Source organism: Papaver somniferum, chromosome 9, assembly GCF_003573695.1.
Source record: "Papaver somniferum cultivar HN1 chromosome 9, ASM357369v1, whole genome shotgun sequence".
Taxonomy (NCBI): domain Eukaryota; kingdom Viridiplantae; phylum Streptophyta; class Magnoliopsida; order Ranunculales; family Papaveraceae; genus Papaver; species Papaver somniferum.
Window position 1 is genome coordinate 12616615 of NC_039366.1, and position 21687 is coordinate 12638301.

Sequence of the window (21687 nt, forward strand, 5' to 3'; positions counted from 1 at the left end):
CTAATTGAATACACGAAAAATCACTTGAACGGTACCAAAGAGCAACGTTCAAGTATCAATCAATTTCAATCAACAACCAAAGGTTGGATTTCCCAATTGATTAATTCAACGCACAACCTGTGATATTTCAATTATATAAACAAATATAATGCGGAAAAGAAATAATACAGACACTATATTTTTTGTTAACGAGGAAACCGCAAATGCATAAAAACCCCGGGGCCTAGTCCAGATTGAACACACACTGTATTAAGCCGCTACAGACTCTAGCCTACTACAAACTAACTTCGGCCTGGACTGTAGTTGAAACCCAATCAATCTCACACTGATCCAAGGTACAGTTGCGCTCCTTACGTCTCTGATCCCAGCAGGATACTACGCACTTGATTCCCTTAGTTGATCTCACCCACAACATCATCTGCCATATGAAGGTTTTCCCAATCAAAATCCCAATGAAGTCTTCAAGTCTTTAACCTACAGGGTCTCGGTAGAAGCCTAAGGTTAAAGGAGAATCAACTTTAGCTAATACAACCAGTATCACACTGGAGGTGTGGGGATTAGGTTTCCCAGTTGCTAGAGTTCTCCCTTATATAGTCTTTCAAATCAGGGTTTGCAATCAATCTTAGCTTAGTAACAAAACATTCAATATTCATCGTTAGATGAAAACCTGATTAGATTCAAGCTAATATCTTTCAACCGTTAGATCGAAACTTAGCTTGTTACACACAAATGAAATGCACGTTTATCTAGGTTTTTGTAACCGTACCCAAACATGTGTATCTAGTTGGTTCAACAGTAGTTTAAACTAATCGAAGCAAAAATGATTTGATTTACTCGAATCGATTCGTGAACTTTATAGCCACGGTTTGCAAACTTGCATTCCTTAGTTTATATAAGTTTAAGTTCACGAATAATCGTTTTTAGAAAATAACCAAATTAAGTACGCGGACTTGTAGGCGGACTTAAGTACCCGGAATAAGTTTGTTTTCAATTCACAAACTCCAGCAGAAATTCTCGGGATGAGAACCTCCGACAGTACGCGGACTGGGTACGCATACTCTAGTTCCGGTTTTCCTGAGTAGCAAAGTACGCATACTTTGGTTCAAGGAATAAGGACATATACATGTATGTGTTACCACACAATGCTTATATCCAACAATGGTTATATAATCTAAACTTTCATTTCAATTATTGAAACATTCTTAGAGGACGTTATATAGTGGTTGTTTACACACTATTTTTCGTCAAAGCAATTTTCAAGTAATTGAAACTTAATATGACTTTCGTCACTAGTAAAGATGAACTTGGCAAAAGAGAAATCTTACCAACACATATTTCGATAAATAGATAAGCGAGATAAACTCGGCTCGAAATAACAAATGTGTATAATCAAAGTCTATATAGCAAAACGATTTTTCTCTCAAGATAGGAGATAGAGTAGATAGACTTTTGAGTGATAGATAAGTTCAATTCTCCACATACCTTTTAATCGATGAAGTTTCACCAGTTCCTTGAGTAGTTCTTCGTCTTTATATGATGATCGCCATGGAGTCTTGAGCTCAACTAGACTTTCTATCCTAGTCCGAGACTTAGCTATAAGTATACTAGAAATCAAGACTTATAGTTTTGATCACTAACATTGACAAACATGATTGAGATAGCAACGCATGCGAGTTCGATCGAACAGTGCTCTAACACATGCTGCCAAAAACAGTGCAGGCACTGATCTGTGTTGAAGCTTGGCTGAAAGACAAACCAATCAATCTCGAGGAGATGCTAAAAGGGATTGAAAAAATTGACTTAGTTAACTCTCAAACCTTGCTTCTTTGTCTGTGTTGTGGGAATGTTTTTTTCTTTCTTATATTAGGTTAAGCTATATTCCTAATTTTTCAGTGGCTTAAGCAATTGTAGCTGCAGTTTACATCCAGTATAACATGTTCAGCATTTCCTGAGTGTGAACCATAAGTAATGTTTTTGTTTTATCTGAATTGAAGGGGAGTTATTTCCACAGATTTTTAATTGAAGTTTAGATGTGAATAAATGGAACTGTTGTGTCTGTGGTTGTTAGTGGTTTTGTTTGATAAACTGATATGGAGATATGTAGTTGTAGAGATGATGTTGCTAATTTTCTGTGTTGAATTGAGCTGGAGTTAGTGGTATTCAAGTGAACCGAATTACAACTAGCGGAAGTATGGAGAGTATAAGTACTGGTAATGAATAACTAGCAAAAGTATGAAGAGTATAGGTACTGGTAATGCTGAGATTAGGTTGTGTGTGTGATTGTGGTGAAGTTGAAGTGCCAGTTCATGAAAATGTTGGTGTTGCCTGTGTATTGCGGTTAAATCAGTAGTGAACTGAAATAAGAAATGTTGGTGTTATATGATCACAGGTTATCTAATTGCAAACATTTTAAGAAGTGTAATCCAGTGCTTGTCATTTCACGGAACTCTTAAATACTTGCTAGTTTCAAAAATCATCACCTTTCATTTTGTTTCTCTTGTTTTTTTGATCACCTGGTCTATAACTCTTCCTCATTTTACGGATGCGGAAGAAATCTTGAAGGAAATTCCGGACATATCAATTATGGATTGAATGAACTAGTACTCAACTCCAAGGACTCTTTTTTGGTAGCAGAAGTTCCATTGGCTTGATACTAGACTTGTTGCATTTGATAGTTTACTTTCCGTTGTTGCAAGAATTAGTACTTCTTTGTATCCGTAAAGAAAAACACAATACTCTTTTGTGTTAACAGTACTATCTTTTGTGTTAAAATTTCTAGTTTCTGAACTTAGTATTTTTATTTGTTTTACTTTTTTTTTTCCTGACTAAATCCGCGGTTAATCCATATCCGGTCCGTATCATCCGCTGATCCGCGGATGTGAAATCCGCAGGTGATTAGACCGGACACGATTGGATTTTCCGAATCCGCAACTTTGACGGATTGGTTGTGGTTGACCCGTAATCCGCAACCGTCCGTCCGTAACCGGCAAAGGCAGCTTGAAACATGGGTGTGCAACTGCACATCCAACCCACTGGCTCCCAAGCCCATTTTAGCTCTTTTAAACAAATTTTTGGCCATCTTAGCCATTTTGCTCCAATTTTTTCCTGTGACTACCAACCCATTCCTCAACCCGTCAATTGACCAAAATGAACCAGACTAGGAAAAGTTTGTATAAATCAAGCAAGGTGAAGAACTGAAGATTAGGTGACGAGCAGAGAGTTTGAGCCTTGTTTAGTCATATGAGTCTGACTCAAAGCAGTCTGACTCAGTTGATTGCGAGTCAGAAGAATCTGACTCATGAGAGTTTGTGTGTAAAACAAACACTACCTAAGAAAAGTCAGTGATAAACTCATTAGTTATCTCTTTCTAAATTCCATCGCTTCTAAAACCCTGAAAAAACCCTTGAATACCAATTCTTCATCCCCATCATCATCAATCATTTCTGATCTCAAAATCAAACCCCAGAGACTTATTTCCAAACCCCAGAATCGAAAAATGAGTTCTTTCAATGGAACCAATTCCAATTTTGATTCATTACTCCTCCAAAGCCTAATGGGAAGACTCCAACTTCGCCCACCCAACAACAACTCACCCAACTCAAATTCATTCTTAAATCAAAGCTTAGAAGATTTCTTACTCAACTCTGAAATCGATTCAGATGGAGAAGATGATGAATCGAAAACCCAGTTATCAAAAGAAGAATCGAAATTAGAAAAAGACATAATTAAGGTGATTTTGAGTGGTAAAGGTGAGACCTTGAAACCTAATTCAGGTCAAGCTGTTACTGTTGGTGAGCATCATATTTGTGTTGGGTATCATCAAGAGACTGGTTCTGATTATAGAGTTTGGGAATGGCATGGTCATATTATGTTGTTTGATGAAGAGAATGGGTATACACCTGAGTATATTTATGGGAATTACTTTGAAAGACCTAAGGTTTCGGGTTCTTCGGCGGCAGCTGAGATTCTTAGAGGATTGAAGAAGAAGAAAGAGGAAGAGGAGGAGGAAGATGAGGATGAAGAGGAGGAGGAAAAGGTGGGGAATTTGGGGCTCAGGGAATTGATTGATGGTGGAGATTCGAGTACGGGTTGTAGGATTCTTCATCGGAATGGTATGAATGCCGGTTCACCGAGGTAATAACATTCATTTCCTTGTACTGTTATCATTTTTGGGATTTCAAATCAATGTGTGTGGATGCGAATTCTGATAGTAGCTATTGTATAATGGGTGTTTTGCAAATGATGAATATGTTCGGTTGTTTAGAAGATTTTAGATTAGAAAATGAATGTTTTGTGTTTGCTTTGTCAGTTGTTAGACGATATATTTATGTTGCATATGGGATGAGCACATGGTGAACGGATAATATGTGGACTGATTAGATCGAAAGTTATTGTTGTTTGATAGAGTTACGGTCACTGTTATGGTAACCTGTGGTTGTGGAAGGGAAAGTCTTGTAATTGAAACTTGGATAGGTTTTATTTCGAGTTCACAACATTTTTTGTAGTTGACTGATTAAGTGTCCGTCTAATTGGTTGTTTATTTTTCTGTCTAGAAACCTACCTGTATTATTATCTGAGTAAAGATTGGTAAACTTGCATTTACATTAGGTATAGGTCAGTCCTCGATTATAGATTCAATGACAGTAAATTTGTATACAGAAGACGCCATAACATATGGGCGATCGCAGAAGCAATTACTTCTAAACTCGGTATATCATAAGTTGGATAAATTGCTCTAGCTAGCCCCTTGTCCATTTAGCAACTGAAGATTTGCTTGATAAATAATGAAAGGACTACGCTTCTACTGTGTCTGTTAATTTCTGGGTGCAACCCCTGAAACCGTTTCCCTTTTCCTAACAAATTTGATGGAGTTAACTCATATTATAAATAAGAAATGTTGCAACAACTGACCTAGAAATTCGTCATTACAGCAATTTAAGAAGTAAAAAAGCCTATTACTAACAGGCATTCCAAGGAATGTTGGACGGTGAAAAAAAAGTGCTTCCACTTAGCTTGGTACGAAATTGCACGTCAATTATGTAGTAGTTGCATACTGAAAGGTGCTAGTCGCCAGTTGTACTTTTAAGGCAGTTAATGAGTGTTAAACTTTGAGTTGCGCGCTGTTGTTTTCTCCATTTCCAAGTAGTTTATTATTCAAGTTTATTCATCACGGATTGAGATACTGTTGTTTGGTTTATCGTTGATTTTGCTTCATTTGGTTCCGTATCATGATGTTTTCCTGGTTTTTAGGCTTTTGGTTAGTTTTCTAGTTTCTGTAATAAGCCACGAATTGAAGAAGTACACCTTTCTGTTTGATTGCTCATTATTTGGTTTCCTCATGGACCGATGTTGTTCCTTCAAATATTTGGTCCCACCTATGAACAAAACAAAAGACCAAAAATATCTTATGACCATCTCTTAGGTGGTTGATTTTGACCTTATCGATGATACATGTACTGCTTTACGATCATTGATTATTGTTCAGTGTAAGCCTCATAAAAGAAAATTGGTAGGTGATGGATGTCAAGTCCACAGTGCTTGGGAGGAGAATTTGTGTCTCTTTAACTTAACTGCGTAATCATTTTTGTGACCTCAGTTTACCATTGTGATAAGTTTCATCTCAAATCTTGCAGAAAAGAACTCAGTCCTGCGGGAATCCTGCGTCGCGCTCAGGTTCAAGGTTCTACTTTGTGAGCGGTGAGTTTTTATTCTTGCAAACAGATTGCAGTTATCTTGAATTTGCATGTTTTGGCAGCAAACAAGTACTTTTTTATTTTTTAGTTGAGATCGTAAGAATCTCCTACAGCCTACCTAAGATTGTATTTTTGTCCTCATATGATTTATCTAGTTCGGAAATCACCTTTTGCTTTTTACCATCCTCTGATTTTGCCAATCTGTTTTCTCCAATCGAACTTTGGCAGGATTTGCAATCGGGTAGAAGATGTGAGCAAACGTGTGGAAGAAGAAGGGAAGCAGTTCTCGTTTATCAATCCTACTTCTTTAAAGATAGGGTTGATCAACTGAGAACTTCTGCGACTTCTCTCTGGTACCAATCACTTATGTAATAATTTTCAACTTTGACTTTCGTCCAAATGCGTTACTTACCATGATGTGACTGCGAAAACATTGTCATAAATTAAGTTGAAACTTTTAGATTTTGGTTGTGTTTTTGAAACACTTCATGCACAATTTTGCCTTTTGATTTTGTTCTTTTGGTTCTTAGAGCTTGTTCTTTTGCTTCCAAGTGTAATGTTTTTTTATCTACATTACGCGTGAGTTTCTGTGATAAATGTTATTAGTATTTGCCATATCAATGACATAAACGTGCTGTGATGAACTCGGATCTCACCAGCTGTTTGAAATTGACAAGTCCTTGGATGGACGGCACGGCATGCTATGTTCTTCATGTACAGGCTGCATGCTGAATGGGATTAACATATGCAGCGTGTTTAAGAAGGAATGGATTTTCTTAAAGTGAAAATCTGGCGGACTTATTTGTCAATGCCTGGTCATTTTTGGGTTAAAAGATCATTGAACAAGAATGAATTTTGAACTTTTAGTTAGTAAATGCATTTGCTTTATAGGCTTCAGGTAAGAAGTCTCTAGTCTATGCTGTGTCAAGTTAACGACAGCATCTTTGACTTTACTAATTGGTTTGCTTTTTCATTTATTATTATTTGACAACCTACGGATATCTGGCAATACTGACGGTGGGAGGGCGAATGCCCTCTGCGGCCTGCGCTCAGTTACCAGTCTGAAGGGAGAGAACCAGTAGGTGCCACCAGAATTTGAAGTCATATGACTGACCTGGTATTTCATCGGTTTTTAATTTGGTTGGTCTCTTGCTGGTTCTGTTGGATTTGTCAGACTACCTGGAAATTTTTCGCAGAAGATCCGGAACGCAGGTGTAAATCAGGGAGGTTAAGATTTTTCGACAACATTTATATAAGAGAAACAAAGTGTAAAAGTCTAGAGGTCCTGTTAGGTACGGTATGCCAGATAATCGAGACCTAATTATAGATTACTTCTCTAACTTTAGGTTATCGCTCAATTAAATTTCAACTGCATGTTTCCTCAAATGAAAGGCTTTAGCTGTGCACTCTTAATTGATTTGTATATTTAGCATCCCCCTTAAATACTCCCTATTCTCATTTACTAGTACAAGACAAATCCACACACCTATAAACTTTATTCAAGCTGTGAGTATCGTTGATAGCCATGAATTTCCGGCGAGATTCTGGTGTGTTTTTAAATTCTGATGACAAATAAGCGCGATGTTGGTAGCGTTAGTACGCGCATTCTAGTGTATTTTTAAATTCTTACCAGGAGTTTTACTGGCCTCATACTTGTATCATCGACCAATCATAAAAAAAAAAATATACCAAGTTTTTTTTGTTCCTGAGAGCAAGACAAATAGAAAGACCAAACAATACTTAATTGAATGAAAGCGAAAGCAAACAATACTTCCTCATTTAACCTAAATTATTGAAACTGAATTCTACTTTTTTTTTTCAAAAAATTGTGTAGATGGTTTTATTAAGCTTTCCTTAATCACCATCTTTTCTCTACAACTCAACATTATTCTGTCAGCTCAAGTTTCCTACAAACAGTAAAGTCTTTGAAAACGAAGGTTCCATGTACATGCAAGAATCATTAATGAATTCTATGCCTTAACAGGTAGAACAAAACGAAAGCTTAAACGTAGAGATATAATCTCTTTTGAGAAATATGCATTTGTATATAGAGGGTTCCCTAGTTGTTCATTTTCTTTACCCCATTCTCTGAGAATTTGTTCGAAGCTAATACTCCTCTCTCCGGCGGCAGTAACAGCGGTGAGTTCAAGTAGTTTTAGTAAAATCTTGAGTGATATCTCTGGCTTTCTTCCCATGCTTGAATTTTTTTTTTCTGAATATTTGTTGTTCCAACTTCCAAGGCCTTGGTTGTATTGTAACGACAATGTTGTTTAACGTAGGTGTATTGAGATCGGCTGACAAATCTTGGAATTCCGGCCGGTATTCACTTCTGCTCCGTGGAGTTAGATTCTGTTTTCAGGTGTTGGCACCACAAAAATACTTACAAGTTAATTTGAAGGATGAGGAATACTACTGTATATCCATCGCTCTATGTTGGTACGTACGATTAGCCCTTCTCCTCATCATCATCGAAAAATTAATTTAATCACTCAATAATCGATATTTTTGTGTGACAGGCAACAATGATGATCATCAAATGCTCAACTCGGATATCCCACTGCATTCAACAATGCCAAATCACAATTCCAGCGATTTACAAGAGAAAAATATGTATGGTTAACTTCCCGGTGGTGACGAACACGAATTATCAATTAATTAGAATTTGTTTTTGATTTTTCTAAATATCTTTCTTGTTTCATTTTGCGGAAGTGTTTGTGAGTACAATTTCTTTCATGAGTCTCAGCTCAGTAATAATCAAGTCCTTGGTAGCTTTTCTCCATTATCAGCCATTGAGATACCTTCACCTCTTAACTACCTTAGTCTGCTCCCAGGTTCTCTAAACCACTTTCTTAAATGATTTTCATTTTCATTTCACACTTATTTTTTCTTCTTGTTTATGGTAAGAAGGTTCATGGAAATTAACGACTGAAAATGCACTTGTAGGGTTGCACCCAATTTCGGATGCATCTGTGAGTAATATCATTGCAAGTAGTACTACTACTGCAATGCATCGCGATGCTGCTGCTGAGCAACTATATGCTCAATACCTATTTTCAGCTCACAGAAATTCACTTGTAAGTTATTGCGAACAATTAAGATTAGAAGAGCCTTGGATTTGTGACTTGGTTTGCAATTACCGGTAAACTAATAATCCAGCTATGAATTTCTTTCAGGATAATGATGGAAAACGAACTATAGTTAAAAGTGACATTGGTTCTGCAACTGTTGAAGGGTCCATTAAGAGAACGAAGAATGTTGTGCCTATTGCTATGGCAAAAGACGACAGACACCCACAAAGCCAATATTTTGTTGACAAAAGAATGTCGGAACCAACTCGAGGAAAACAACCCAAGGCACAAGAAAAATGGTTATTGGAACTAGAAAAAGCCAAGGCTAAACGACAGCAGTTGGAAGTCACACAAGTACAAAGCGTATGTACAACTTCATTACTAGGAACATAATATTCATTTTAAACATTTCTAGTCACTCACTGGCTTCTTGTTGATAATGTAGCAAATTCGGCAGAAAAGGAGCCAAAAGATAGGAGATAAAATAATAACACTTCAAAAGTTGGTGTCACCATTTGGAAAGGTAAATTACAAAACTGAACCATTATTCTTTTCAGATTATTACAATTAACCATGAATTCTGCTAATGTTATTAATTATGCAGACTGATACAGCTTCGGTACTTAAGGACACTGCCGATCATATCAAAATGCTTTATAATCAAATTGAGCTGCTCACTAATCCTTACTTCCAACCCGATGCTTTTCTCCATCATTACCATAAACAACATGATCTGCAGGTAAGTAATCAGAAAGTTATTAGATTAGTCATTCAATTTACTAATAAATGCGTATTACATTTATGATTTCTGTTTCATAATCATAATATTTACTGTTTGTCAATCAGGTTGGTACGGGAGAAATGAGCAATGGCCTGGCAGAAAGAGGACTTTGCCTAGTCCCTGTCTCTTTCACTCAAAATATCACTAAACAAGAAAAGCGTTAACTTTCTCTTTTCCTGCAACCTACTCAGACGTCTCGACTCCGTGAGTCAGCTAACAGGAGAAAAACCAGCTCATAACATTACATTTTTAGATTCATACTCCTAGCCTAATTAAAGTCTCAAGCTATATATGTAGAAGAGATGTTAAATGAAAATAAAGTAGATGATTCCAGGCATATTTCTTTCAATGTAGTGGTTGAAACATTATTAGATTCACATATCATTCTCTGCACCTGAGTTAAATTTATACTATATTTTAATCTTAAATTTTATTTTCACTTTCTCTTGGTTTTATTTTCACCTCCATCTAACAATTGGGAGCCTGTAATGCCACAATCAACTGTACAGACATCCAGAGGGAAGTTTTAGAAACTCAAAACAAAAATGCCACACCATATACTCACAAGAACTACTTAACCAATTACCAATAGTGTTACCCTTTCACAACAGAATCTCCTTTTGCTTATAAAGCTAGACATAATCTAACCTAGCATCTAACGGCTAACAAGAGTCCGTGTATTCATATCCCAACCCCTCATTACAACTGAAATTAACAGACTAATTACATAATTAAGCTAATTAATGCAATCTACTACTACTAATGATAACCACTACTAAATACTGATAAAAGAAGGGGTACCCTCTTCTTAGCTAGGTATTTTTTTTGCTTACTTGTCTTCTTAGCTAGGTACAGGAGACATTATGTATTATATCCCATGGAACTGTTGCCCAGATCTCTTGTTCACAGTTGGTGTGGTGTCTCATCATATAGTTCGCCCTTGCCCAGCTTCACCTGTTGTGTAAGGTTTCCTTTTAATCTCAGAAAGTAAGCCAACTTCATAGGGTGTTTTAGTAATATCCGAACCTCTATTATCTGCACAGCTCCCTTCTTGGTAGGCACCACTTGAAACATCAATCCCTCAACCATGAATAACAACTACAAAATTAGGAGAACCAGTAACTGCTGGATCAAGTACTACACAGTCTTGACTGATTGGTACTCGTGTATAGTAAATCTGCATAAGAGGTGTATCTCCATTTCTAGCTACGGCAGGAGCATTTTTCTCTCTTTCTTCTTCTTTGCAAGCAACTACATAAGCCAGTGGGAGTGTAATCTCAATCTAAACCCATCCCTTGCTAACTGATATAACCGAGATTGTAGATTCCTACAGTACTTCTCCTCGCAGCACTACTTCCCTTCGGGACTTCCCTGAACAGTTCTTACTACCCCGCTATCAAGTTGCTTGACCTCTTTCATTGTCGTTATCCTCCACACAGTTACAGTCAGAATACCAACATCAACCGTTCCCTGAGATATAACAACTTCCATACCTCATAAACCTGTCGAAAACAATTCCCACCTCAAGAAGAAAACCACGTTAAACACATTTTGAGTGTAAACTACAGTCAACATGGCCTGAGTCTCCACCACTCTTCCATGGAATTTAGCTTGACATGTACCTGACTATTAGCCCTGAGCGTAGTTCCTTCCTCCACGTCAGTCAGAAATTTGAACTCACTTGAGCTGATCTTACCACCAGAAAAAACAAGTCCAGGACTAATGTCACTAACAAAAACTGAATCAAAGATAAGTTCCCAGCCTCGACTGTTTAGTGCCCGTGTAAGGTTGATATGTAGAATAAGGGAGTCTCCATTCCCGCGCATGGCATGAGTATCTTGCCTTCTTTTGTCTCTCTTGGAAGGAACTTCAGAAGTATGTGACAGTAAGTTCTGTTGACCACCTCCCTTAACAGGATACATTGCCCAGCTATAATGATTGGTTATGAGTACCATAGACCCCATAGTTGACAGAAAAGAAGTTCATCTTCTTCAAACACAACAGGACGAGGTACAACCAATGGCATGGAAAACCTGGTGGAAGACTCTGAGATTGTAGATTCCTTTAGTACTTCTCCTCGCAGCACTACTTCCCTTTCCTGAACAGTTCTTCCTACCCATTATCAGAGTTGCTTGACCTCTTTCTTCGTTGTTATCCTCCACACAGTTACAGTCAGAATACCAATATCAACCATTCTCTGGGATATAACAACTTCCATACCCCATAAACCTGTCGAAAACAATTCCCACCTTAACAAGATAACCACTTCAAACACATTTTCAGTGTAAACTACAGACAATATGGCCCGAGTCTCCACCACTCTTCCATGGGACTTTAGCTTCACATGTACCTGACTATAAGCCCTGCGTCTACGTTCTCCTGCGTTAACTTTCAAGAATTCACCATAAAGGGCCTTTGTAGCAGCAGAGAAACCAAGTTGAAGCTGCAACAGACTATCATCTGCACCACAAAAACTCCTAGAATGAAAATTCCATGATATGGGTTCATGCATTTTCCTCTATCAAACAACCAACGACCGCAGCAGATAGTACCAGGTGCTCCAGGTAGCGCAATGAAAAGCCCAAACTCCATAAACTTGTTGAGACCAATCTGAATTTCCACATCAACAGGACTAACATCATTGATACATTGGGAATGTGAAGCATACTGAGTATGGACTGAGTTCTCACTATCGTTGCAAGTACACAATCAATACAGAAACAATTCTCCTCGGTTTGACATGCAATTCCCCACATATACTTGGAACACAGTTGAGAATACTGAGTGTAATCGCATTTATATACACCCATCAGTTGGTTGCAACCAGAACTAAAATACTGAGCACAGCAAAACGACTGCCAACAGCTCCGAATTGAACATAAGATTGTCATTATAACTCTCTCACGAAACGAAAACTCTGATAGACTTCAGATGTACGCCATAAAACATGCAAGAACCTGATTCACGAGGGATAAATATTACCATTCATCACTGTGAAAATTGAAGGAAGAATAATCTGGAAGTATGCTCTTCCAAGGGAATCTTCCACACAACACATTTAAGCAAACTCCAAGCTACATGATCTGTCATTTTGTCAAAAAGCTTCTGTATCTCTCCATTCCCATGTATTGCAGAATGAGTTGCCACTTTATGACACCTCAGCTCCAAAATTAGAGACCATATACCACAACTCCAACAATTTCTAGTATGATGCATTTGATCACATAGGTCTTGAGCTTTGCCATAAGCACCTTCCTTTGTCATTTGAAGTAGAAAAACAGTACAGAAAACTTTACCTTGCTGCAGCCTTTTATTCAACAACTTGCAAGCATCACGACTCTCAACCTCTTTCACCAACACAAACACAATCAAGCCCTCAAGAAGCAATTCTAATGGGTACTCATGTCTGAAAACAAGCTCATTAACAGATTCCACATAGTACTTGTTCACCAGAGAGGTTAAAGAACTTACTAAATTTTCTTTCCTTGCGACATTTCCACAAACATCTTACCACAATCCCCATCATCACCCTTATTAACAAACGGGAGTACAATTGAATCACAGACGAATATAGCTGACTCATACCCAAGTTTATGAACAAGCTCATAAACAAATTTCTCACTGTAGTACCCATTCTTGTGAAGCAGCTCATACACTGAATTCTTGTAATCACTAACGAAATTAGAAAAACCCTTAACATGAACATTCGCAGCCCTGGATGGAATTGAGCCGACTACAGCAGTGGTTGAATCTTCCTTTTCTTCATTGAATGAAGGAATCAACTCCTCTAGAGAATCATCTTCATCTTCGTCAAAGAAATAAGAAGGGATCAACTCAAAATTGGGAGATTCACCAATATCTACAGAGGCTTCTTTCACTCTGAAAGGAGGCTGCTGACTTGAAGCAGTACACCTGATAAACAAGATCGATCTCAATTTCTTCACTGCCTTGTCCATATAAAATCTATACAAGCATACACAGCTATCTAAATCCTTTCTACTCATTTTTTCCTCCGTTGAAGGATCTCCCATCATTCCAGAGCACGCACAAGAACTACTGGATGATACCAATTGTTATGTACCTTGATGTACAATAACAAGATGGATAGTGGTAACCTCTTTGATCCAAGGATCAAAGCCTTCTAGTTCCTAAGAACCAGCCTTAGATCGAATAAACGATTGATTTGATTATAATTCTGATAAACTGTTCTTACAGTCTCCTTTTGCTTATAAAGCTAGACACAATCTAACCTACCAGCTAACGGCTAACAAGAGTTCCTGTCTTTATACTCCAACCCCCATCAGAACTGAAACTAACAGACTAATTACATAATTGAGCTAATTAACGCAATCTACTACTAACAATTATAACCACTACTAAATACCAATAAAAGACGTTAAGGGTACCCTCTTCTTAGCTAGGTACATGAAAAACACCGACTGAGGAAAAATTGCACAATATCCGTGGCATCCCTGAGTATGCAATGACTGGATCCTTCATTGACACAAACAAATACACACACACACACAATCCTTATGTTTAAGTAATGAGAGTCAATATCATCATCAACTACTCACAATTCGTTGAAAGCAACAACGCTGCCATCTAAATAGGGGGACAATCATATATACTTACGGATACTTTTCTAAGGTTTTCTAAGTATACCCAAATCCTTGACTTCAAGCATTTACACAGAAAATCGTAAATGAACTTCATATGGTGTAATATCTAACTGAGACAACACAAAAGAGAACAGACAACAGATAAACTTAAGGACCCTTAAACATGCTAATACTATCACTAAAGTTTAATTATGTAATGAGAGACAATCTTCCCGGTGTGTAGCTGTTGGCGGTAAATTCAATAATTCTACTTTTCAATTTGTTATATCCACCCAAAACCCAAAGTACTCACTTAAGTCATGGCCAGTTGGAAATCAGTCGGCATGAAAGTTCCATTCAAGATCATTGACTACAAAAGAAATCCTCACATGGGTTTCTTCTTATGTTCTCTGAAAAGGATATGCATATCAATCTACTTATCAGGCTTTAATTATTCATTTCAGTAATTTCGCTATTAATATCATTTCTGTATAAGAACCAGATAACAATAATACACACTGTTTCACTCGACCTCAATTACATACAATTCTCTGGCGCATCTAAAATTAGCTAAACAAAATTATATGCTCTGACCAAAAAATGTCAAAAAACTCTCAATTTCTCTAACTTCAATCGATATCAAAATTCATTGCAATCCGTAACAAGTCTAATCAAAAAAGTGCATTGGATATCCTTCTAGTGTTCCATTTGCATGATTTTGAGTAGATCAACACTTACAGACTAAGTAAACATACTTAAAAATCTAAGGTATTGAACCCACATTTATCAAATTGAACACAAGACATACCCAGTAAACCCAAATTGGGGAGAGGCTATTAGAAATCAAATGTAACTTTCTCCTCCTTCTTGTCCTTCACTTGATTATCATTATCATTATCCTCATCAACATTTTGATTTTGCTCTCCAAATTTCTTCTTGAAATTATCTTGCCTTTGTAACCACATCATATGACCCTGTACAAAGAATTAAGACAAGAATCAGTAAACCCAACTAAGAACATTGAAAAAAAAATGGAGATTTAAGGGTTAGAAATTAGTTTATAAATGGAATTTAGTACCTGGAGACCAGCAGCCCAAGCAATTAGGATAGATGAAAACCAGAATCTCTTGTCTTTGAACAGGTGATGCAATTCCATGTCCGATCTTATTGAGAACCTACCTACTTAATCAATTTATCAGATGAAGAAGAAAATTTAACGCGCAGGAAAAATAAATACAGTGATGATTCTGTGCGGCTTATAAAAGTCTATTAGTCTACCTGCAAGCCCAATGCGACCCTGCAAGCCCAGTGAGACTTGGGAAAGTGGCACCCCTGTTATAACAAGTTATGTAACCATTGTTTTGGTTAATTTTAGTGCGTACATAAAAAAATTTGATGCATATGCGGTATGATCCATATTTATGGATGCATATCAGGTTATGCATCTATTTTCTCGATGCATAAAAGATTGTGCAACAATTTTCTCGATGCATAATGCATTATGCAGTCATATTTTTGGATGCATAACAGGTTATGCATCCATTTTAATGACTGCATAACATGTTATGTAGGTATTATTGTAGGTGCATGACAGCCTTATTTTTTGTTGGTTTCAATACTAAGAAAAAAGTTGTTTATGAGATCCTCCAACCCGGACTTTAAACTTTTTCAAAATTTATATCGATACGGGGGGCATGTTGGTCCCGTTACTCACTACTTAATTTCACCATGATCAAAAATAACAAAATGATTAACAAAAAAAAGGGAAGATACAACTACGATCATGTTAGAATCTGTTCTTAGTAGAAAGAATGAGGTACATATGTTCCCAATATATCGTTTAAAATCTCATACAGATGGAGGACTGTTCTTCCGCAAGACCATGAAGTAGTAAGCCTTCAAGTTCATATAAATAATTAATGAGTTAATGGTTGATGCATGCCTGGAGCTCGAGCTCTCCTTGTTCATTGGGATCAGTTGCAGAGTAATGGAGTATTGAAGAGCCCACTAAATAGGGTAGTTACCAATACAGACCGGGAGAGAATTTCTTTGGGTATGTTTTATATACCAAATGTCAATAAAGAAATTGAAACATTTGCTGCATTAATCAGCGAGAGTAATTGAACATGTCATGAATTCAACAAATTTGAAATTAATCGATTATCATAAAGAACCGGATCTGTGCCCATCATAATCTTCCCATGAGAAGCAACTACGAATTAAGAACAGAATCGAACATTCAATCACCTTGCAAAATCTTTTTCCTCATTCATTATATTCTCCGATCTCACCTAATCTTCCTCTCGTCTTTATCTACTCCGGTCTTTATTTTGGATCTGAATGAAACGAAGAAATGAAACGATATGTTAGCCATTAAAAGGAAAACAAATCTCCGAAGAAATATAATTTTTCAAAAATATGGGTCTTGCTATAATTATTTGCCCATATATGGGTGCGCCTATGAGTTTTTGTGGGCGTGGGTTTCATAGCAGGGAAATGTGTAAGAATGGATCTCCTTGTAGTTTTCACTTCCGAAAGTGAATGACCGAGTAAATAAGTGTTTTTTGAACCGTGCGTGGGAGATACTGAGTGAAGGAGAGTTTTACACCCAAGAGAAGAGGATGGTCATTGAAAGAAAAAGTCATGTAAGAGGCTAATTATATGCCTCCTGGGATGAAAAATTCGCCAACGAGGCTGATCATGTACCTTTTCTAACCCATTTTTTTTATTTTAATATTCATCTTTTTGACTTTATTCTCAGGAGGTTGATCATGTGTTGCCTAGCACATGTTTTTTCTTTATTAGAGGCTAATCATGTACCTCTTAGTGAAGGCTGTCGAACACTCCTTCGTTCCAATGAATGTACGAGTGATTTTGGAGGAGAGTGGACCTCTCCATTACCCATAGTGGCATATGATATTTTGTGGTAAAATCCTAGGTCCTTTATTTTTTCATATAAAAAAAATATTCAAACTCGCATTAGATTGTGTTAGAGCATTGCTCGGTCGAACTCGTAAGTGTTGCTAACTCAAGCTTGTTGTCAAATTTAGTTGTGAAAACCGTATCTTGATTTCTAGTCTACATTTGGTCAAGTCTCGGATTAGGATAGAAGTGTGTAGTTGAGTATCGAATATCATTACGTTCTTTCGTTTGAAGGCGGAGATCAACAGGATCTCTAGAGAACTTCTTCAGAAAAAGGTAAGTGAATACTAAACCCCCTATTTCTCAAGTTTTCACATTTCTATCTATGAGGCATTGTCGCGTGACTAAATTAGACAGTATATGCATAATAAAAAGTTCGAGTCAAGTGTATATTGATTATCGTTCTCGAAATATGACTAACTATGCTTAAGATCATTTGTTCATACTTGATGAATTTGGTTAAAGAAAATTTATTGTTTATGACGTAAATTACGATTCAAGATTTAATCACCTGAAAAAAGCCTGGAACAGTGATATGTTTCATTGATGTTATTCAGGAGTATTTCATATTTATTATTAGTAGAACTACTCTGGATATAAGACAGTATGCATACCATTTCACATACTGTGAGAACTGTTATGAGTCCAGAGCCGCAGTACATGTACCCAGTACACGTACCGGCGTAGCTATAGTTCGACAACGACTTTTTGGTATGCAAACCCAGTATCCATACCATAAAAATTATGTGGACTCGTGAACCAGGAAAGGTACGCATACCTAGTATGTAAACCGGAAAGGATCAGTTGGTTTCAAAATCGAAAAGGTAGGCATACCCATGTATGCAAACCATAAAATATCTGTAGGTTCCTGAACCGTTTTTTTCTTAAGGGTACTCATACCCAGTACACGTACTATGACAATAACATTGACGAACAGATATTGTAATACCCTGTATTTTTATTTGTCTTTTCGGGTCGGGTTTTACACGAATTAGCTAGCCTTATTGTTTTCCTTAGCCTAAGGGGTTGCTTGAACTAAAAAGATAGGGTGTGAACATAATCACCTAAATAGGAGGAAAATAAAGAGACATTTAAAGTTAAAATAAATTATAAATTTTTTTAATTATTATTAGTAGTATTATAATCAAAATTGGGAGAGAGAATTTGATATTAGAAAACCAAATGTTAAGGAGAATAAGGAGATGAAGCTAATGTTTCTTTTAGAGAAGAAGGTTATGAAAATCAGTAGTGGATCAATCTAATTGAGGTAGAATGTGAAACCCTTTCTCTTTTGATGTTTTTCTTTGGGTGTTTAATTTATATGATTTTCTATTATTAGGTTTCAATAATTTATTCATATAATTAAATATCTTTGATTTATGATCAGGTTTCTGTTATTGATAGATAACATAATTGGGTATCATTGATAAAATTTGAGAATAATCCACCGTAAATTCACCGTTGAATGTTTGAATTAATATATGATGATTTCTGAAAATTCTGGACAGATTCGCTTTATCACGTTTTTGATTGATTTAGGTAACCTTAACGATTTTAGAATGAATTAGATTCTTAACAAAAGTTTTAGAAATATATGATATCTTTGAATGTGTTTTGTGTTTGATCAATTTCAAGTTTATATGAATTTATCATGAATTAGTTGTTAATGGCATGTAAACTGCCTAGTTTTTAGGTTATCACTATAAATTCAATATTTTTTGTTTGAAACGTTGGTTTACTGTGAATTTTGGATATGTGTTTATTTATTGAGCTTTGTACGTGCTTTTAAAATTTTAGGAAGATCGGACAAACTAATCACCCTAAGATGCATGATGTAAAGTGGCTACAGTTAACTTGTTTGCATAAATGCTTGAAAGAAACTCATGTTGTTGTTTGTGTTGTTTGTAAAAATTATTTAAAAATGGAAATAAGTTCATTTTTTTCCGTTAGATGAAATATGGTTTCATGCTAACGGCGGGTAATTATCCCGAGAGTTAAATGGGTAATGATCCCCATGGGAACTTGTGTTTCCCGACCATCGATGGCGGCTGTCCGTGCCGATAAACAATATGCGGTGTACGAACCAAGGTTTTCATACTGTGAATGAAACGGGTAATGATCCCCGAGAGCAAATGGGTATGATCCCCATAGGAACTTTTGTTCCTGACCATCGACGAAGACTGTCCGTGCCGATAAACGATAGGTGGGTGTACGAACCAAGGTTTTCGTACCGTGAACTCATGGTTTGAGGTGACTTATAAATATGTGAGTGACAATATTTATATGTAACTTATGTTTTAAAACTTAAAAGTATGGGTTGCTGGAAACATTATTGATGAATTGTGAATTGATGTGTTAAATTCCAAATAGATGATTAGTGGACTCATGGTTTCTTTGTGACTATATCAATACGTGAATATACGTGTTGAATCATCAATGAATGACTTGTTGATAATTGTTTTGGTATTGTAAACTCATGGCTTGTTGTGACAATATTAATTTGTGAATCATGTGTTGAAATCTAGATTAAATGAATTGTTGGAAACATAATTGGTGTTATGAACTCATGCGTTGAAACTTAAATGGATGAATTGTGAATTGATGTATAAAATTGAAATGGATGAACTGTGTTGTTATCAAGGATGTATTGAATCGTAATTGGATTATTTGTTTGAAATATTATTGACGTTGCGATCTTGTTAATTGAATATATAATTGAATCCTTAAAGTTGTGCAAAATCTTTTGTTGTATGTTCTCTTTGATTGGTTGATATTTGTTTTCATATCTTTATAGAATGGGGGTGCATTCTATTGAGCTGTCATCTCACCTCAATTGACGTCCTTACAAATTTATCAGAGTGGCGCAACGAAAGCTAGAATAAGTAGCTTAGTGATTGAAATGCTTAATTGTACTGCTTGAAATGTAATTTGAAATAATATGTTTGGTTGAAATCGTTGTTAAGATAATAAGCGGATTTATATGCTTTAGTTTATGTTATATAAAGTTTCAACTATGTTTTGTGCAAAAGTAAACTAGCATTAATATGTATGCATAAGTCTCTTTCCGACCCGTAACGCTTCGAGTTCGGATCTCTATATGGGCTCGATCCTGGTCCGGAACTCGAGGTGTTACAGATATAGTGCACGTACTTACCCTGTCGAATATTTTCAGATGCATCAGAATTATTTCTATGAGATAATCGGCATCTGAACAACTCTCTAAAAACACTATCTAGACATATTTGATCACAAGTGTAACTCAAGATTAAAATCTTAAGGTGTTATATGAAAATGGTTAAGCATATAGTTCGATTGGCTAGTTTCGGCTAACCTTTCATAAACATGTCATTGTACACGGTTCGGTTAGGTCCATCCTAACCAGAGTGTATATTCTGCTATGTTAATCTCAAGTCAAAATTTACAGCTAACAGTGATTATTGATTGCTTTATTCCAAAGCTACCTTAGTTTAATTAAATCCAAAGCAACCTTGATCTTAAAAGTCTATATAAGGAGAACCTCAAAAAACTTGGATCTTTGGATCCCTGACACTATTCTTGTGTGTCCTAGTTGTAAACTAGACTCGTCCTCTCCTTCAAACCCTTTTAGGGTTTAGCAACTAAAAAGACTTCACCTTGGGATTCGTGAAGCCATGTCCAACTATCGTTATCTTGATAGTTTGTGTATCATGATCTTGTTTTGATTGTTGAGATTACCCCATTAAACAAGATAGATAGATATCACAAAATTTCTCCATCTCAGACTTTGTGATTCCATAAGTTTATACTTGTGAGGTGAATAATAATGTAGGATGCTCTTCGGGAGTCATATTATCGGGTTTTGAGGTTTGCAAGACTTTGACTATTGCAATCGATTTCCTATCCCACCTTGATCTTTGATCAGAATGGAAATCACATATAGGCTTATCCGTGGGAGGCAGATTGGTTTAAAGTCTTCAACTAAGTTAAAGAAACTCTTAGGCTGTCAAGGATGTCATCTTAGGGAATCAATTGCGTGGAGTCCCGTTGGGAATCAAGAGGCATAAGGGGCGCGAGTGTAACTGAATTTGCGTGACAATTTAATTCGGTCTCAACTACATTCCAGTTCGAAGTTCTAATAGTAGGCTAGTGCCTATAGCGGCTTAATACAGTTTGATGTTCAATCTAAATTAGGTCCCGAGATTTTTCTGCATTTGCGGTTTCCTCCCTAACAAAATTTCTGGTGTCTGTGTTATTTCTTTTTCTGCATTATATTGTTTATCTTTATAATTGAAATATCATAGGTTGTACTAAATTAGTCAAAGTAGATAAACCCATCCTTGATCTTTTGGGGTATACCTTCTAAAACATCGGGAGTCGTAAGTACCAGATTTTGAGGTTTGCTAGACTTTGTCTATTTCAAACGATTTCCCATCTCACCTTGATCTTTTGATCAGAACAAAAATCACATATGGGATTATCAGTGGGAGGCAGATTGGTTTAAAGTATTCATTTGAGTTGAAGAAACTCTTAGGCTATAAAGGGCGCCAACTAAGGGAATCAATTAAAAAAAATAGTTAATAAAATAATAATAAGATTTCATAGACTAGGTATTATTATTCAGATAGTTGTTGGTGCCCAGTTGG

At 36.4% G+C, this 21687-nt stretch overlaps 3 protein-coding genes across 5 annotated transcripts; 2 read left to right on the plus strand and 1 right to left on the minus strand.

Annotated features, from left to right (window-relative positions):
- Positions 1–3364: 3364 nt before the first annotated feature.
- On the plus strand, positions 3365–6308 carry LOC113308927. The gene is made up of 3 exons (XM_026557378.1): positions 3365–4134; positions 5634–5697; positions 5922–6308. Exons 1-2 carry the CDS (start codon positions 3497–3499, stop codon positions 5692–5694), a joined length of 699 nt encoding a protein of 232 aa, XP_026413163.1. The 5' UTR covers positions 3365–3496; the 3' UTR covers positions 5695–5697; positions 5922–6308.
- A 1399-nt stretch (positions 6309–7707) lies between these two features.
- On the plus strand, positions 7708–9928 carry LOC113308549. 2 transcript variants are annotated; one of them, XM_026557013.1, is made up of 9 exons: positions 7708–7832; positions 7973–8129; positions 8210–8303; positions 8403–8524; positions 8637–8767; positions 8867–9124; positions 9207–9284; positions 9366–9500; positions 9608–9928. In XM_026557013.1, exons 2-9 carry the CDS (start codon positions 8093–8095, stop codon positions 9704–9706), a joined length of 954 nt encoding a protein of 317 aa, XP_026412798.1. In that variant the 5' UTR covers positions 7708–7832; positions 7973–8092; the 3' UTR covers positions 9707–9928. The 2 variants fall into 2 exon arrangements, with proteins under 2 accessions (XP_026412798.1, XP_026412799.1); XM_026557014.1 differs by having other exon boundaries at positions 8442–8524.
- On the minus strand, positions 9235–15368 carry LOC113308551. 2 transcript variants are annotated; one of them, XM_026557016.1, is made up of 3 exons: positions 15222–15368; positions 14952–15117; positions 9235–9494 (listed from the first exon to the last, which is right to left on the minus strand). In XM_026557016.1, the coding sequence occupies exons 1-2, from the start codon at positions 15297–15299 to the stop codon at positions 14980–14982; spliced, it is 216 nt and encodes a 71-aa protein (XP_026412801.1). In that variant the 5' UTR covers positions 15300–15368; the 3' UTR covers positions 9235–9494; positions 14952–14979. The 2 variants fall into 2 exon arrangements, with proteins under 2 accessions (XP_026412801.1, XP_026412800.1); XM_026557015.1 differs by lacking the exon at positions 9235–9494 and having other exon boundaries at positions 14810–15117.
- Positions 15369–21687: the final 6319 nt, after the last annotated feature.

What these genes read in the sequence shown, in the direction of transcription:
- LOC113308551 (XM_026557016.1), bottom strand. Translation starts at nt 15,299, where the DNA reads ATGGAATTGCATCACCTGTTCAAAGACAAGAGATTCTGGTTTTCATCT. An exon ending in CTTGGGCTGCTGGTCTCCAG is followed by an intron (nt 15,118 to 15,221) that starts GTACTAAATTCC and finishes TTCTTTGTACAG; the next exon opens with GGTCATATGATGTGGTTACA.
- LOC113308927 (XM_026557378.1), top strand. Translation starts at nt 3,497, where the DNA reads ATGAGTTCTTTCAATGGAACCAATTCCAATTTTGATTCATTACTCCTC. An exon ending in ATGAATGCCGGTTCACCGAG is followed by an intron (nt 4,135 to 5,633) that starts GTAATAACATTC and finishes CAAATCTTGCAG; the next exon opens with AAAAGAACTCAGTCCTGCGG.
- LOC113308549 (XM_026557013.1), top strand. Translation starts at nt 8,093, where the DNA reads ATGAGGAATACTACTGTATATCCATCGCTCTATGTTG. An exon ending in AAGTCACACAAGTACAAAGC is followed by an intron (nt 9,125 to 9,206) that starts GTATGTACAACT and finishes TTGATAATGTAG; the next exon opens with CAAATTCGGCAGAAAAGGAG. An exon ending in TGGTGTCACCATTTGGAAAG is followed by an intron (nt 9,285 to 9,365) that starts GTAAATTACAAA and finishes TTAATTATGCAG; the next exon opens with ACTGATACAGCTTCGGTACT.